Source organism: Poecilia reticulata, linkage group LG17 (assembly GCF_000633615.1).
Source record: "Poecilia reticulata strain Guanapo linkage group LG17, Guppy_female_1.0+MT, whole genome shotgun sequence".
Classification (NCBI taxonomy): domain Eukaryota; kingdom Metazoa; phylum Chordata; class Actinopteri; order Cyprinodontiformes; family Poeciliidae; genus Poecilia; species Poecilia reticulata.
Genome location: NC_024347.1, coordinates 21,524,589 through 21,543,595, shown reverse-complemented (window position 1 = coordinate 21,543,595; position 19,007 = coordinate 21,524,589). Strand labels below are relative to the sequence as shown.

The 19,007-nt window shown below is 36.8% G+C and overlaps 1 protein-coding gene across 3 annotated transcripts in view; it reads right to left on the bottom strand.

Moving 5' to 3' along the window:
- Positions 1-845: 845 nt before the first annotated feature.
- The window catches only part of ccdc178 (coiled-coil domain containing 178), a 24,992-nt gene continuing 6,830 nt past the window's right edge, over positions 846-19,007 (bottom strand). For all 3 annotated transcript variants that reach the window (XM_017309843.1, XM_008434237.1, XM_008434236.1), the window contains 13 exons: positions 18,547-18,689; positions 16,782-16,935; positions 16,589-16,684; positions 15,780-15,916; positions 15,469-15,652; positions 15,308-15,370; positions 15,019-15,147; positions 13,692-13,805; positions 13,414-13,559; positions 13,075-13,234; positions 10,263-10,412; positions 6,569-6,703; positions 846-1,521 (listed from right to left, as the gene is read on the bottom strand). In XM_017309843.1, coding sequence (XP_017165332.1) covers positions 1,393-1,521; positions 6,569-6,703; positions 10,263-10,412; positions 13,075-13,234; positions 13,414-13,559; positions 13,692-13,805; positions 15,019-15,147; positions 15,308-15,370; positions 15,469-15,652; positions 15,780-15,916; positions 16,589-16,684; positions 16,782-16,935; positions 18,547-18,689 — 1,740 coding nt within the window. In that variant the 3' untranslated portion in view covers positions 846-1,392. The remainder of the gene's footprint in view (positions 1,522-6,568; positions 6,704-10,262; positions 10,413-13,074; positions 13,235-13,413; positions 13,560-13,691; positions 13,806-15,018; positions 15,148-15,307; positions 15,371-15,468; positions 15,653-15,779; positions 15,917-16,588; positions 16,685-16,781; positions 16,936-18,546; positions 18,690-19,007) is intronic.

Here is a 19,007-nt window from a genome sequence, read left to right as displayed (position 1 = left end):
GCTACGTACTGTAATTATCTCTATGTCTGAGTATATAAGCTTTATATCAGCTATCATATTGCTGTTATTGTCTTGTTTCAGTTTATGCTGAATTTGAGTTTTCATGTAAAGTTTAGAATAAAAAACTATTTTAAACGTACAGAACAATTTCTCTTGGTTTTTAGTTGTAAATAACTGTAGTAAAACGTTATCTAAAACTTTTGACCTATACAAGATTTGGACTCCTGAATATGAAGTTTGAGAACCCCTGGAGTAGATCATGCTTCAGACAGTTATCTTTCCAGTGTTGTTGTGTTCACACTGCCCCCTTCTGTCCTGACTAGTAGGAGAGGTCTCTGATAAAACAACAACAAACCCCCCAATGATCTGTCAGCACAGATAGACAGGATGAAAAACCGTACTTTTAAGAAGTTAAGGTGGTGTCACAATGATAGCCCCAAATAAAACTTTCACGAATAATGTTAAACATCAATTATTTAGTTGTTCATTTTATAGTGTTATGACATTTAACATGTTTTCCCATTTGCGTCTTTTTAAAAGCCACAGTGTATGCTTAACTTTTCAAGTCTATATGAAGCAGTTAAGATGATGTGTAGCACTGATATGACTGTTTAAACACTATAAAACAAAAATCAATTTTCTACAAGAACTAAATGTGATTCAGTTAAGAATCCAAATTGAAAACAGCGTTTCCCCAGGGTTCTTTAGAAAGCCAGTGGATAGTGCGCACACAACATCCCTTTGTGCACACTATTTACCCCTGGATTGCTCCAGGCTAATGTCTCAATAATTTTCACTCCTTTCTCAGGTCCTTCCCACAAAGGACTTAACTAATGATCCATGGACAAAATGAAGCATTTAAATTTATTCATTAATCATTCATCTCCAGCTCATTGAAAATGCTAAACTTCCACAAAATTAAGATTGAATATTGAAAAGTGATTGAGGGAGACAGCTTTCAGTGGGTGAAGACATCGGAGGAGAGCGGGGTACCGAAACAAAAACAGGGTGCTTTCCTCAAGACGGTGGTCGCATRGACGTGGTCAAAGTGGCCAAAGTGCACTAAATGCTACTTAAGGTCACGAGGTTTCACTGGTTGTAATTAGATCTTGAAATCTGGAGAAGCGTAGAATTTCTGTCAACACTGCCTGTAATTATTCTCTTTTCCAATTAATGGTGACATAGATTAATTATCTGATGAGGCAAAGCCAATTGCAATCATTCACCCAGCTAAAATTAGATCAGTCCTGACAGCAGCATGAAAGTCACCTGTTTCATTGTTATGGATTTGCTGCAAGTGAAGAGGGGGGGAGATAGTGAAGCATGCTAGGGTAAGTAAGTTGTCTCGTACAGGTGAATGTCCAATTACACTGCTACTTGAACTGGAGGTATCTACTCATTCACTTCAGTGGCATCTGGACTGGTTTGCTTGTTCTTCTCAGCGTTTTTGGTGGTGGTAGAGCTCTCGCTGATGGACTGTAGAAACACCAAGATAAGCTGAATTTCTTCTGAAAACTGTCCCTGTTTAAACAAGAAAAAAGAACAAACAGACCAATTAGTATAGAAGCATTAATATGCTAAGTTCATAGTTTGTGCATTCCCCAGACACAGTTGATGTGTTTGGCAGTGTGCGACGTGAACCAACCATCAGACTTTGACCTTTCAACTCCATATACCCTCTGCTCTCTTGTTCACTTCAGCTGACCACCTGGATTTTATTATTTAGTCAGTTCCTCCTAGTTTACGCAAAATAAAGAATATATTTCTCAAAACAGTAAGCTAGTCTCTCACAATGAAGCATGTTTTGCCATTAGTTTTGCTTTTATTTAAACTTACTAGTGAGTAAAACCACAAACATCCTGCATCTTTTTCTCTAAAGGAGGTTTGAGCACAGCTATTTGTTAAACTATATATAGCAAGCATTTTTCCAAGACAAACAAACTCATCCCATTCTTGTCACTGAGCTGAGACAAATAATTTGTTTTCCAATATGAAGGATAAAGAATGACACAAATATGCTGGAAATTACATGACTGACTTTAAATTAGGTAAAAGTAAATTCCCTATGTTTTTTGCTGTGTTAAGAGTTTTTTTTACAGAGGGGTGGGGGGATATTTGTTGAGCTGGTAATAATGAAAAAAAAAAAAACAATTATTAATTTTTAATAAAAAGAAAAATCTAACCTTTTTGTGGCCTGTGGATGTCAAGGCAAAAAGTTTACACATCATGTCATATTACCTGTCATCTAACTCGCCGACTGCCTAGAACTCCATTCCTAATTGACCATCTCTCCATGTGGGTTTGTTTCATTTTGGCAAGTTTGCTTCTGTGTATGCATCTTAAAATKATATGTTTCATCCTTCAAAGAAATCAGATTCAACTGAGTCGCCGAGAGCCMAAAGGATTTTGGAGCTTTGGCTGTGTTAAGTGTTTGTTTTGCATCCAGACACCTGGAGCTAAGTTCAGCTGATTCTTTGCAGACATTTTTGTCTGCATCTGTGCTCAATGATTTCTAAAGGTATGTCAAGTCCAGCACACATCCAAACCTGGAGTAAAGGAGAGCAACAGTGTTGTCATGTTTARAAACTGACAGAAGCAGTGCTGTACACTGTTACCAGATGTGTCTGGAAGCCAAAAAGACCATCATAGGGAAGCCGCATATCTGGGTATACAGCCAGCTTCATTAGCAACAAATACTACAGAATGTGTCAGACTCAAAAGGCACATTCCTTTTTYYYTTTTTTTTTTACATGGATATGTAGTATTATTTGAAATGCTGGCAGAGTTTTTAGCATTGCAATGTTTTTTGCTCTTTCAACACTTCCCCTCAGAATTACAATTAGGTAATAAAATCCCTCATTTGACTGTCAAAATCATATTCCTTTTGATATCTGAGGGCCCTTTAGGCTCTTGATAGGTTTAATCAGGTTAATTCTTATAGAAATTACAAAAAAAAAACTATTTCCTAAATAAATGATGTACAACTTAGTAGTAGACCTGTCTTGTAGAGTACAAGCAGACTGTGATTAGTATTAGGTGGTATATTTGTAAACTGTTTGATTTTAACCGTGGAAATAAAAGGAATGTCGATTTTTCTTTATGAGAGTAGTTAAGAATTCGAAGAGAAGGTGTAATGCTTCAGATTAAATTAATGTGACCGACGAGTCATGAGAGACTGACCTGATGTTTATGAGGCTGGGTGAGTAATGGACTTTAAAGTCACTGAAAGTGGCTACAAGTATGAGAGTAAAGTTACCGGCTTGCTCTTATTTTTGTAGGGAGGCAGAATAACGCTCCCGGTGAACCGTGTCCAGGTTCAGTGCTCCTCTGCTTTAAAAACCTCRGCATCCAGATTTTCTATTAAACTGCCTGGCAGTGTCAACTAGCTTGGGAATGTGAACCAGCCTGGCCATGCAGAAATTCTCTGACTAACAATTATATCAGAAACAGGATCTTGGATTACTGTCCCCTGGGACTGGGGCAGTGGGCGTCTGCTCCAATCATTACTGGCCATTCAACAAAGCTCTGCACTGCTCTCTGCTGTTAGCCATTGTCAATTATGCCATCCCTAGTGTAAACTCGCAGAACACAAAGCTGAACTGCCAGTTCTGGCAGRAGTGTAACAGGATGACAGCCCACCGCCCCTCCGATCCCACCCCCACCCACCCCAGGGTTTCTCAGCCTTCCTTCCCTCAAGCTAGTTATGAGAAAACTGCCATTTGGCGTCTGAAAGAGCAAACCTGACCTTTCTTATGTTCTGCTTGTGGGGTTAAGTGGACATGATGGATTAGTGTAGGCCTCATCAGGACTCAGCCTGGTTTAACTCCAGTAACAACCAGTATCACTTCCATTGATTTCTGCAYTTCCTTAGTTCTAAAAAGCCAAATAATATTTAGAATCGCGTCAATTTACTTTCAATTCATAGTGCAGCATCTCAAGACCTCCTCATCAAGGTCTTAAAATTTACGCAGTAGTGCAGAGTGTAAATTTACGCCTGTTCTTAAACTCTCAAGGTGCATTTCTTTGGCTCCTAAGGGTTATTTCTCCTTGTGTACGTTATGGAGGATAGTCCTTCTCCTGCACTCTTCTTTAGGAGCCAGTTTAAAGTGAGTGCTGCCTGCTCTGATGGAACCTGTGCTGAGCTGTGACGGGTGACGGTGCGGTGCGCTTGAATACACCAGCTCTTTTGTCCTTCACACTCTGCAGCTCCCTGATAGCTCCTCCCCCTGTGCCCCACTACTCCCTGCCTTGAACAGTGATCTGCTGGGGCCTTTTGAGGCTGGGCTGTTGAGAAATAGCTGCTCCCTRTAATGTCTAGACCGGACCCGTCAAAGAACATGTCAGTAGCCGGAGGAGAGGAAACAGAGGAGGAGACCTCTTAATAGTTTTTTTCACCGAACTCGTTAAATTAGGTGTGCCACATTAAAATAACTTAATGCATTTGGCAAACATGGCCACTTTTAGATTTGGAGGGTGCCATTGTTAAGATAAAGATGAAGTAAAAAAGAGGATATAGATCATAACAGGGAGGCACACCACCTGGCTCTGTGGAAATGCTGGACAGGACATTTTTATAAAGATTCATCACTGTCCCGCTGTCCGCTTCGACCTCATCGCACATCACAGAACAGATTAGACACCGATTATCCTCTAATTGAAGATCCCTACTTTTCAACCTTGCAGAATATGCTCCGACTCTGTGCAAGACAGACAGAAGGTTATCATATTCACAAAGAAGAGAAAGTTGTAACACATGGATATCCCCCATGTGTTGTGGTGAAGTCTGTATTAACTAACATGAAAACAAAACAGAAAATAGGCTTCAACAGTTCATTTGCTGTTAGCGATCAGATGRTTCAGGTACACACTCAGAGCCATGCAAAAGTATTCACACCCCTTTAACTTTTGTACGTTACAAAAACAAACTTCATTAGGACTTCATATGTCGGACAAACACAAAGTAGTGCATAATTGTGAACTGAAGAAAAAGCAATACATAGTTTCCATAAAATTTTACACATGAATATCTGAAATGTGCGGCATGCATCTGTATTTAGTCCCCGTGATAAAATACTGCTAACCACCTTTAACTGTGGTTAAAGTTGCAGATGTTTAGGGGGGTTGTCTGCACCAGCTTTGGGAAATTAGATATTTTTTGTACTTTACATAAAATTTCACTTTCAGTGAGCTAGGATGGAGTGTCCATTCTATCTCATTAAACATAAAAGTCCCACTAAAAACTTATATTCTTCTATTCTTATTTTYTTTATTGATTTTTATTTCCATGGGCATCAGGCATGTCACATATTGGGCTGTATATCAAGAAACGTAGATCWACACMATTCTACTGTAGCATTATCTGCATGTTAAGAATKTTTGTTCTTATGGAAGACAGAACAAAAATTCTCTAGTGCTACATAAGTTACTAGTTGGGGTTTTGTGGTGGCACAGGGGTAAAGCACAACCGCTGTATGTCCTCGTATGYATGTCCTTAATCCTCGATGCGGCCATCACAGGTTCGAGTCCTGGCCTGATGACCTTTGCCACATGTCTTCCCCCTCTCTCATTACCCACTTTCCTGCCTGACCACTCTCAAATAAAGGCCACTAGAGCCAATAAAACTTAAAAGAAAAAGTTACTAATTMGTACTTCTGTACTAGTTACTATTTCTGACCAGTACAGAATTCTGATGCTTTCATGATTCTGGAGTACAGATTTGTGGAGTACACAACTAATAGTTGTAGAGTCACCAGATTMCCTGCCCTCCATCATGAATCTCTATAGCTCCTCCAGAGCTACCTTCAGCAGAGGCTGAGTCTCTGATTCACGCTTTTCTTGCTTAGCATTTCAGTTTTGTTGATGGCCATATCTTGTCTTGTTAACTTTAAGTGGTCTGATACTTTTTGATAATTTGCAGCTTTGTAATAAAGTGAAATTATAAATATGTGGATTCTTTAGGCAACTACTGAGGACATAATTGCACCGAATTTTATTTTTTAAGGGTATTACAGCATGCTTGCTTTTACTTAGAACAGTTTTTCATTACAGTCCACATTAATGATTGCACCTGTCCAATAAAAGCCTACCAAAACACATAATTAAGAATATAATGTGACAAAATAAAAAAATAAAAAATATCAAGGCATGTGAATATTTTTAGAAAGCAATATGTATACTTATTCAGAGAGGCAGACAGACATAAAGTAATTGAATAAATCTCCCCAGTCACACAGATAATTCATCACATCAGTCTGATGAGTGAATGTATAGACTGTAATATAAGAGTAGTGTCTTTAACTCCACTGCAGCACTGAGGCAAGTCACTTTGGTAGATATTTGCCTGGCTGCTCTTGCTTGGCAAAGACGACACAAGGCAACTGACTAGCTGGATCAGGCTCAAACAATGCAACGCATAACAAGGAGTTACTGTAGTATGCAAAAGAATATGCTACCATCTGTTAGCATACCTACGCTGGGATGAATGTTGAATGAAAGGGATTTGCTATGTAAAAGCATAGTGTAGTTGGTGCAGTTTTCCAGCCTGTTTTCTGCATATATGTGCAAATACCTGGGCAATTGATATTTTCTGGGAAGTTTGTCGGGCAACAGTCTGGCACTCTTCCAGGTCAACCAAGAAGCGGAGGCTGCGTTGTTCTAAGTATTTTACCAAAACCTTGTGCATCCTCTTCTGCAACAAAGAGAGCTGGGGGGGAGAGAAGGCAGAAAAAAGGAATTGGTAAGGCAGGAGAGGAAATTAATGGCAGTGTTCAAGAAGAATGATGGAGGGGAATAGAGAAAGCAGTCAATAGCCCATTCTGCAGTACACGGGCCTGACAGGAATTTCACAGTCTCTTGGTTTCTCTGCCCACTCGTGTGCACTCATCAGAATCCAGTCACATCTGGCTGCCAGGATGGGGGGTTAATTTTCTCTAAATGCTTCAGCAGTTTTGTTCTAGCCGAGGCAAACTCTGTGACTGCAAAGCTGATGAGTAAAATATTTCTACTTCACCCAGTTTAACTTTATACCAATCCCCTCAAGACATATTTTACACATACACACAAAGTCATGAACCCCCCACAGAAACCAGAAATTATTCCCAGTCTCTTGGAAAGACATGCTGCTTGCTTTATTATTTGAACACAGTTTCAAGCAAAGAGGTTTAAATTCTGATAGATGCCGTTGCTTTTCTTCCCTCCTCCATCTCTGCACTCTCCCTACAAAGCTTATCATTGCTTGGCAATGTGTTCCCCAGTGCATTGAAAACTAAAGCAAATTAGCTCAGTCATCAGCTCCTGAAGGAAAGACAATAACAAGAATGGTCTTTATGGTGTACCCTGTTAAAACCTAAGAGCTGAAAGCCTTCACATAAACAGAGCAGTGCTAACATCTACACTCAATTCTAAATAGTTTTAAAAAGATGTTCCTGCAAAGATATTCAAGTCCTTTATGTTTAAAGAAAAAAAAWCGAGAACAATTACCAACTAATATCAGAAAAATGCCTTTGTCATTTGGACATTTATCAGAAATGAAGTATTTCTTATTGTCTGTTTCTGYTCTGTGATTGAAATTAAATTTTAAGACAACCTGTCTCTAATATTCATCAAACTTGTACTTGTATTTAAACTAAATCCTGTGCCGTGTTCTTCCTTAAAACTGTTATGGTCCTAAATTTCTGCACCTGAAAATCTTCAGGATACTTGTTGAGTTGCATTTAGTTCTGCTGATCATGGTGTCGAGTAAAACAAATTGAGCATGTTATCAGTTCATCGTTCATCTTGTTTTGCATGTTCACAGATGAAGTCGATTTGCAGTAGACAAAGTGAGAGACTACTTTTTTTTTAAGTATTTATATATATTTATCGGTAAAAAGTACAGTAATTTGCCTTAATTGCAGTAAGTAGCAACTGTAATGGGGAATCTATTTTTATGCTTGGATTTTATGCCAGTTGCTTTTTATTAATGTGTAAACGACAGCTTTCATGTTCCGCTTGGTAGCAAGGAGTTAATTGTAACAATTTTACATGTCAAAGTTGATGTCTACTCACAGGCCAGTATGACATCTCACCATGTCATAATCTTGAGTAAAAATGCAACAGTTTGACAGTATTAACACAAAAATTACAAACACAATGGCAAACACGACTCAGATGCTTTTATTAAAGACAGCAACAATTATTTATGCAGATAGAAAGATGTCATGATAATATTAACTATAACCATTAATTTTTATGCATTTTTCTTTTTTAGTCTTAGAGGAATTTAGCAAAATGTAGAAGTAGTTTTCAAGTGCTTATTGAACAGAATATATACCTTTTTGTTTGTCCTCTGTTAATAGACCAATGTTGAGAATATAATTAGCTGATACTGGCTGGTTAATTAGTCGGGGTAGTTGTGCATGTAGACCCTGTGTGGCATATAGGCTATGTCAACATAATATTTAAAGCAAATRCATCTTATTTGGTGTTTTCTGTGTTATTTATGTCATATTTTTGCTATTACAGCACAAAAATTATTGGATTTTGACCAAAAAAAAGGATATCATGTTAACCATTCTCTTAAAAATAGGAAACACAAGGGAACATACCCTTCAAAAATGATGTGCTATGATCTTCTCAAGTCAGGACACAGCTACAGGAAAGTAGCTGCTCACCAAAACTTAACCAGCATTTAGAGCAATAAAATTGTGACCAACAAAGCGGGACAAGTACCAAAGTTTATCTTGTGAACACACACAATGAGGGGGAAGGCAAAAGAAATTAACAATAAATCTCCAAACTCACTGTAAGAGAACTGCAGAATTGTTTTAGAGTAATTCTGTGTCAATGCAACAAAAGCTAAATCTATTTTAATGCTTACTGCACATCTTAACCAGACAGGGTTGGCAATAAATGTGGAGGGCACTGTATGTGACATCTCTAAGTGGAACCGCATGTCAAAGAAATTCTGTGGCAGGCTGGCTTAGATGGAGACACCATGTGTGCTTCAGTGTCAGAAAGAAAGTGGAACCTGGTACTTAAAGCCATATATCTTCATTTCTTCACAAGGCAGATTCACAACAGTGTGATGGGAAAATGAAGTAACGTGAAGGTTGTAAAACCTGGCAAAGCTCATCTAAAAGATGGGTTTATTAAATAAAAAAAGGAGTTAATGATTATTCAAACAAGTATAAGTAACTCATGTGTGCTGATGTTTCATCTCTCAAATGACCCCGAAGTTGTGCATTGCATTTACCTTGTGAGTTTGTGATAAACAAATCAATAAAACATGATCTAATTTACTAAGATTTGTATTAACTGCTTTGCATGTTGAAAACATTATGAGGATAATTGGATATATAAAACAGGAAAGAAGCGGTTTTAAATGTTCACGTTGAAATCAGATTAAAAATAATGCCCCATCTACATGTCTGATATGCCGTTGATCATAAGCTTGTTATAAAACTAAAATTAGGCATAAAGCAGAAGCCGAGAGGCTGCAGAAGAAGAGTGGGGCTGAAACAAACAAAAACGGTGAAGGCTGAATCCAGAGTAAAAGAAAATCAGGCTTTGATCATGAGCGTGGAAAATCCTGTCCACAGGATTTTATTTTTGCATGCATTTTTCACTTGATAACATTCATGCAGTTAGATGAGGAATTGCTCAAGTAAAGGTATTAGTCATTTTTGGAACAAATAATATGTGTTTTTCATTGCAAGAGCAGTGTGTCTTCTTCCTGGTGTTATGGTTGTCATATGTAATTCCATTCCAGTTAAAAAGTGTCGAAAACTATAAAGATTAAAAAGTAAAATGCTGCAGAGGTGTCTCCCTTAACTAGTCAAGTGTGGACTTGAGCTATTTTACTGCTGAAAGCACATCCATTGTCTGATCGTAACCTGTGGTTGCTGTTGATCTCTTACCAACTGATGCAGTGAGGAAATTTGTAACCCAACAATAATGAAATGTTTTACCTGTGAGAATATTGCAGTGCTATAATTATAAAAATGTTGAAGTTTTTGCATGTACCATCAACCTCTTGCTTTACTCCCTTTAGAACCAAAAATACACAGTGATCATTACAATATGCCACATCCATCATCCTCCTCCACTTAAATTATCTAATCATTATTAAATTTCAGCGGTAACCTTCAGAATAAATGCAAAACTRAGTCTCCTTAAAATTTCGGTCCAAGCACAGAAAGCACAACAAGAGGAAAAAGAGATAATAGTAAAAAATAATAAAACATAATTTAAAAGAGACAATATGTTTAAAAGTTTCACTGTACCTCTGTGTAATAGCTAGACCTTTTATATGCATGGTTTTTCACTCGCAGTGCAGATACTGACTCCTGCCTGGCTTCCAAAAGAATCTTTTTCAGATCTTCATACTCGATTGCTAGTCGTTCGTTCTCAGCACGTGCAACCTCCAGGAATCCCTACACACAGGTGAAGAAAATAGCATTATGTGAACTACGTATGTCTTACACTGACGAAGCCTCTTGGCTGCCATGATCTTACCGACTCCTGCATGATGCCCCATGCCATGGCAACATCATGGCATGGGGCTAAATTCCTCATGCAGGGAYAGGGAAGCTAGTCAGAGTTAATGGGAATATAKATGAAGCCCTGAATGGAAACTTGCTGGAAAACCTATAAGAGGCTGAAAAAGACTTGAGGTCAGGGTTCATCTTCTAAATGGATAATGACTCCAAATATGCAGCCAGAGCTACTGGTTTAGATCAAAGCATTGTAGTGTGTTATTAATRTGCTAGAATGGCCTAGAAAAGATCCTTCGGTACATCCAACAGGATTCAAGGATATTGATATGGACAGTCAAAAACAAAAACACAGCAGTGTCTTATTTGGAAGTGTACATCCTGCTGTCAYTAGCATGAAAAGCAATGTAGTGTAGTCATTTCCTGCAGATCATCTCTATGCCAAACCTGAAGAACAGTGATGCCCAGCCTTCGTCTCCAAGCACACCACATTTTGTCCATCTTCCCACTTTTATCTCCATCAGCTWCAATACTTGCTAAATTGTTTAACAGGCAGTTTTTYCTCCACAACAAGTAAAGTGTTATCTTCTACACATTGTTGCATGTTACCCTAATCTTCATCAAAAACAGAAAACAAAAATTCCCAGCACACAGAAAAAACTGCATTGTATGGTGTGGGGAACAAGCATAAGAGGCCACTGTGGGAGAGCATGCAGCTAATAGCAGAGCAGTGATCAAGCTTTACATGATAAAATGATCAATGCTTCCAAAATGACAAAAATTGGATATAATAGTAACATACTGTAATATAACATGATATTTAACATACTTTAAAAAAAAAAAGGGAAGTAACATCACTATGTAGTGGTACGGACATCTATAATCTCTTTTCAGATGCACGCATTCTATATTTGGTCTCYTCAATAAGCCAGAATAAATAATAGGAATACAGCAATGGACACCTTTTCTGTGAAATAAAGCAAAGAATTCACAGCAACGACGCTTTTTGGTGTACGTCGCCTTTTCATCAGAACAATGTTTCCTGGGTGCTGGATAAGGGGACGTGAGAATATCTCAACTGTACCTGCAAACATAATGAAGTGTGTCTCTGCAGTAAAACAGAACAGCACTAAAGTGATGAGTTTAACCCAGCAGAAAGAGGGGCTGTAAACATGACAAATGCCTGCTATTGATTTCAGGTTTAATTACTCCATGCAGCACTGACAAAGCCCATCTGATGCTGTTGTGAAGTGTAAATGGAACAAATTACACTTCATTGCCCATAAGAAACTGATAGCGTCGGCAGTTTGCATTGTTTACTCTGTCCTCGCCCAAACGTCAACGCCTGATCAAATCAAAACATAGGTGGGTGCTTGAAAATTGAAATTCGTTCACCTACTTATGGATTTAATAGAGAGGAAGTGTGGCTCCTCTTGAAATAAACACATTCAACCTGGATGTGTGTATTTTTTTGCATTTTCGATATTACCAAAGATGACCCCACATAAACTTCCTGTAACAGTGTGAGAAGAACAGACAAGCTGTGGTCAGCATATTTATTAGGATTTTCACATTCGAAGGTGTCTAATCATTCTGCTTCATGCACCATGATTTCCGGATGCACACTCTGCTTATTATGTTATGCTAATACAGACATTATGTGTGGTTTATATTGGTCTCAGTGATTAAAGTGACCCATTTCCTTAGAACCTGAAACTCTGCCTGATCTTTTTATTTAGCGGGGAGTGTTGTTGTTGTATCATCTTATTTCTTCAAGTGAAAAAGACTAAACTCCTTTTTGCATGGCTAACTTTTATCCGGCTAATGGGAGTTGTGTCTATGAGGAAGACTTTTAATTCTTAAATTGTCTCACGCCAACAACTTCTTTAAAGTTGCTGCACTTGGATGCATGGCGGCTTAAGCTCCATTGCCTTTTCTTGTTTTGAACTAATGCATTCTTGATCACCGTTTAATGAAACTATATACCACATGGCGATTTCACATTAGATAAGCCATGTGAAACCCCCATCAGCAAAGAGGCTCTGGCTGGGGCTGATAATCCTGCAGATGAAAACCTTACAATAAATAGGGGCTTCTCTTACAAAAAGACTGTTCAAATGAATGTTATTTCTTGCAGAGCAGATTCATGTTTTGGAAGCGTGTTTCATGTTACAAATGAACACAAGTCAAGATGATGTGATCCCTTTTACAAATCATATAGTCTCTTGTATTAAAATTTCTATTAAGAATGTTGGCCTACAGGTAACAAAAGCAGACAGCATCACACCTTCGACATGCATCATCAAATTCGTCCAGACAAAAAGACTACAACAGCAGCGACTTGTCATTTGTGGCAAAAGCACTTAAACGAGATTGACCATGGCTTGTAATTTTAATTGCAGACTGCTCCGTTTTCTCTGTATCTTAAGGGACGTATTGTAACAAGCAATGTGCTGACACTAATCCAGAAACAAATAAACAAAGTGKTGTTTTATTTTTTTKWRGKTTTTTTTTTACAGCTCATCTCTGACTTCACAGCATTTGACACACAAATTCATGTATTTACAGACAGTTATTGTGACATCGTTTTGTTTTCTCATACCTCTGTCTCTTCCTTTAGTCGCCTTCTGTCTCTGAGATGAGCCATGATTCTCCTCTTGAGTAGGTCTGATCGGAGCTGCCAGTTATTAATATCTGACTGCAAGGTGCTCATGRTGCGAGCAGCTGATTTATTTTTAAAGTCCACCACATCWAAATCTTTTCTGCAAGGAGACGAATAAATTAGTAGAACTTCTACAATTAAAGTTATGTTTGGAGAGCAAACAAGCTGTGAACAGCCTTTATATCTCTTTGAGGTGGGCAGTAATGTACCARTAGGAAAAAAATGGGAACCTTTTAAATATAATAGTGCTAATGATACTAATATTTTCTTTGAACTTACTCAAACTCTGCTATGACTTTTGGGATGGCTTCAAGATCTTTTTCCATTTCACGAGAAGACTCTTGGTATTCTTTAGTTTTATTCCTAAGAATATTACACCTAATGATATCGTTTCTAATTCTCCATAAGGTGGCACCATGTAAATCCTGTAAGTAAAGAGAATAAAGTAATTTAAAGATGAGTGTGAAACATATTTTGTTGAAATTATTTTGTCTAATAAACTATACTGCTGAATAGTTGCAACGATTCTGCTTTAAAAAAAATAAACTTGTTCTTACCTTAGCAGCTTTAAGCTGGTCCCTTTTCAACTTGATGTCCTTCTCTAGGTCGGCTGATGTGTCTTCATGTTCACTTTGAATCTTTTCATAGGTTGTTTTCAGTTCCTTCATTCTCTGTACAATAAAAACAATGAAATGTGTTAAAGTTACTACCATTCTTACATCACGACTAATAAGAATGTTTGTAAAAGCATTAGATTAAATGGTTGTAAAGATGAACCCAACATGGCCGCCCCATGGCTGCAGTTCCAAAACAATAAGATTTTGTTGTACTTCCCTTACAAGTTTTATCACTGTAGGTGGTAGCAGAATAAGCTCAAATCCCTTTCCATGTAGTTTTGTTGTTTTCATCTTCCAAATCATATCTGAGCAATTACTCAGATTTGTTTTCAATTTTTATTTGCCAAGCACACATCTGTTCATCTTCAGATTTGCTATGAAGATGAACACATGCGTGCATTATTTTAATCCCATGTTCCCTCGTCTTTCCTGTTTTGAATCTGGCCTATATAAATTATCTGTATAACATTATTTTTGTATCCTACATGTGTGATTAGTACAGTATTAAAAAATATTTCTTTTACATTTCTTGCACAATATTTTTTAGAGCCCTTTTGTCAGTGACTTTATTTAAAACAGGGATTTCTTAAAGGAAGATTTTCTTCTTATTCCATTTCTTTCATTTAATTTTTCCATAATGCTATAAAGGTTGGATTTTCCTAATACTGCATTTTTAAAGCAACATTATGGTATAAAAATAGATTTATTTCAAGGCTTTCCACACATCTTTCCCAAAGATACCATCAAATGCGGATGGGTCCTTTAAGATAAGTTTTTTTTTTATTATTATCATAAATTTTAAACCAAAAAAAGATGGGTTATGTTATTTTTTCTGAATACAATGAATATGATGGGTTCAATGTTTAAAGATTTGTTTTTCATCAATAAGAGTGTGAATACCATGTATTCTTGTCTTTCCCATGTTTTAGATGAGCAAGATGCAGAGGCCTCTGTGCCGTTTAACTGTTGTACTCCAGGAAAGCTATACGACACGGAATGTCTGAATTGTGATCAAGTAAAAAGGTGAAGTTTAAAATGTTTTTTAAAAAGATTCAGTTATATTTATTTTACGAGGGTGCCAATAACTTAAAGGTTGTTTTTTTTCCAGAATTTCTTAAGTGAGATCATTTATCTGCAATAAAATACATGTATTATTTACACTTTACGCAGGTGTAATTAAATGTGTTGGCGTTTTATTTGATAACACACAACACTTTTTTAAAATAAATTGTTGTGTTTAGATATAGAATTTATTCGTCAAGTGTACCTTCACAATAGTCTCCAGAGCTTGTGTTGCAGAGTATGATTCATCAAATTCTTTCTGCAGTTTTTCAGTGGCGAGTTCTGAATAGTCATCATATTTCTTTAATTCCAAACTGATTTCTGCAACCTTCCCCTGATTGAAGAGGAAGTTATAAAATAGCCGGTTAGTCATATACTTTTAATTTACATACAACAGGTATATGTAACATTTACAAAATGTTAAGTGTTTTAAGCATAAGTAAATAAATATATTCAATCATGTTGAAACATTAAAAGAAATCCCACAAATTTACCTTTAGCTTCTCTACAGTACTCATGTTGTGAGTCAGTTCTTTTCTCAGACTCTCAATAATTATCTGCAAAGTACAGAAGGAACACTGAATATCACTGGAAGAAACAATCATGGCATGACCTGGGAATTATAGATAGAAAATAGACATATGTTTTCTCTGACCATGGCTTCCTGGTCCTCCTTGATGACGTGATTCTCCTGCTTGTCCAGTTTAGCCTTTATGATACTATGCTGCTCTATAACCTCGGTCAATTCCTCCTTGGCCGTTTCCCAATGCTCGTCATTGTCATTGATTTTCTGGAGCATCTGCTTCCTCTCCTCACGCAGATGTTTCACTTCTTTTTCGCTAACAAAGCACACAGTAAAGTATACATATGGTATGAACACAAACAAGTGACTCACCATGTAGTGCATGGTAGAATTTAATAGGGAACTATACATATTTTAGCACTAATTTGGCTTTGGTGCTGTACCTCTTACAAATTTTCGTCTGGTAGTCATCAATCTTCTGTTCACACTCCTTATTTTGTTTCAATAAGGCTTCAAGAGCTTCATTTCTTAAATAAAGATGTGCCTTTTTAATGGCAAGTTCTGCTTCCCATGTAGATGTCTGTGGTTTAGATTCAACATAGTATAGAAAAACGGATCACAAATATATTGAGGACATTGTTGTTTTACAGTGACCTTCTGTTCCGGCATATAGAGGATTAAGTACCCTTACTGGGAAAAAAAACAAAAAACTTACAGACTGTGTTTTCACATGTGAAAAAAATATGGCCACAAGTTCCTCATGGGATTACAATAATAAACATAGAGGGGAAAATAACTACCAAAAACTGAACACGTCTGAGAAACTAGTTTTTAGTGAATTGTAAGATACATGTGGAAGGTTTTCCTACATGTGTTTCACATCCTGCCATGCAATACAATTTCCATATGTAAAATCTGTAGAAAATATTTCATGGATTGACATTTTTCACATTTTACTGAAAATAACGTCCTTATAATTTACAATGTAATTTCCACATTTGAACTGCTTTTGTTAAACATGGAAATCACATATAATCTTAAGAGTCACAGATGATTTCCATGGATATTACATCTGACCTTTAGTGTTACATACGGGAAAATACATGTGATGTACACAGTTAAAAAAAAACCGCATCTTTTAATGTGCAAAATGTGATTTTAATGAGAAGTTTCATATGTACATATACTACCTTGTGATTTTTCAAATGTAAATTAATGTTTTCTTTTTCCATAAGACAGTAACAATACTTACCTTTACTTCTGACTCTTTTTGAACTGATTTTCGTTTCTCTCTAAGTCGTTGATTTTTTTTTACTTCCTTCTTAATTTCAAGATTGAGATGTGAAATCTGTGACAGATAAACACACATACCACAATGGTGGGAAACAGCTTTTTGAAATTTTTAAACATTTTATAGAAAGAAAGAGAAAGAAATTAGTAGTTACTTTATCCTCTTCAGCTTTCTCAATTTTAGCAACTTCAGGGAGCTGGTCAAGAAACTCTGTCTGCTTCTTTTCTTTAAAAAGCACAGTTTGTTTTGTTTTCTCGATCCCAATAAGCATATTCTTCTTAACCATCGTCAACTTATTTAATTCTTTCCTACAAGACAAAAACATATTAAATTTGTAGTTACCGTTTGATAAAAAAAAAAAAACACTCCTTGTTGTCAACAGTATTGTTAAACAGTTTGCTTTTTGTCATACATTTTCAGATCTTATTCAGATAGATATATTAACTGGTATGAATCAACTTAGAAATATTTTTGCCATTATCCTATCTTTACCATCCATCCATTTTCTATACACCCTTGTCCCTTAATGGGGTCAGGAGGGGTGCTGGTGCCTATCTCCAGCTAACGTTCCGGGCGAGAGGCGGGGTACACCCTGGACAGGTCGCCAGTCTGTCACAGGGCAACACAGAGACAGACAGGACACACAACCATGCACACACACGCACTCACACCTAGGGACAATTTAGAGAAACCAATTAACCTGACAGTCATGTTTTTGGACTGTGGGATGAAGCCGGAGTACCCAGAGAGAACCCACGCATGCCCAGTGAGAACATGCAAACTCCATGCAGAAAGACCGGGGCCGGGAATCGAACCCAGAACCTTCTTGCTGCAAGGCAACAGCTCTACCAACTGTGCCACTGTGCTGCCTCCTTATCTTTACCTTTGACATTAAACATGTGCTATACTATGGAAACAAAAATCCAAATAATAAAAGATGTCAATGCCTATGTTATGTTGTAGGAAGAACAGCTACAATTAATGAGAAAAATCATTAGAAAGTCTATTCAAAAGGTGATATTTGTATTATATAGATTCATACATAATATTATTGATACATTCCCAGCAAATATTTCTGTCAGTTTTAATAATTAAAACTTTCACCTCATTAAAACTAACATTCAGTTTTTCCGGAAAATCTTAATAATAGATAAGACAACTAAAAAAAATCAAACATTCTAATCCCAAAATGTGGACCTGCTGAGATCTGTGTTGATGCACTGTCCAGCCTTATGCACTTAATATAGGACCATGATCACTAATTGACAGGTAAAGTCAGATTTAATCTAAAAACATTATCMCTGTTGCTTGTGCATATTTTTCTATCACGATTTTTTCCTTCCACTCAACTTTCCATTTAATATGCTTGGCTAAAACACTCTGTAAACACCAAACGTCTTTGGGAATGCCAATTTGTGGTTTGCMCTCCTTGCGTGCCAATCTCCATCTGCTGGACCACGGTCGAGTCAGTAGTCTTCCATATATTGGCCAAAACATAATATTTCTATTACCGTTTCTATATCACTTTTTCTTATTCTCGTGCAATGTTCTAATTTTCTGAATACAAAAAAGTGGGTTTTCATTTGCTGTGAGGCATAATCACCAAAAAGCTTGAAATATGTTAGCATAGATATGAGTATATCACTATTTGAACCAACTGTCTTTAATGATGTTCATTTWTTTTCAATTGAACCAACAATAAAAGTTCTTTAAGTTTTATTTTTTAAGCAAAGACGTAATAATCTACATGTTTTTTGTTCTGTTTTTTTTTTTTTAACTGGCCTGTAAAAGAGCATGTTTATCAAAATGGAATTCAGTTGCTTCTAACTGCTACTGTAGTGTAGAAACTGCTTTTGGGTCATCTGTGTGTACAATTTTGCATTATTCAAAAAAATAGTCAAATATATATAAATACTCACAATCCGTCATCTAGCTCATCTAATATTTCCTCCCGTCTCTGCTGATGTACCACCCTTTCTTCGGTGGCTTCAGTTTCCTCCTTTTCAAGCTCCATCTCAATCTGGAGGAGATCTTCTTTTATACTTGCTTGAACGTCGTCAGCCTAAACAAGAAATGTGGTGTGATGATTTTCCAAGTTTATTTCAAAACAGTTTTATGCAGTTAGTGATATAAATACAGTGGGGCAAAAAAGTATTTAGTCAGCCACCAATTGTGCAAGTTCTCCCACTTAAAAAGATGAGAGACGCCTGTAATTTTCATCATAGATGTACCTCAACTATGAGAGACAAAAGGAGAAAAAAAATCCAGAAAATCACATTTTCTGATTTTTAAAGAATTTATTTGCAAAATATGGTGGAAAATAAGTATTTGGTCAATAACAAAAGTTCATCTCAATACTTTGTTATATACCCTTTGTTGG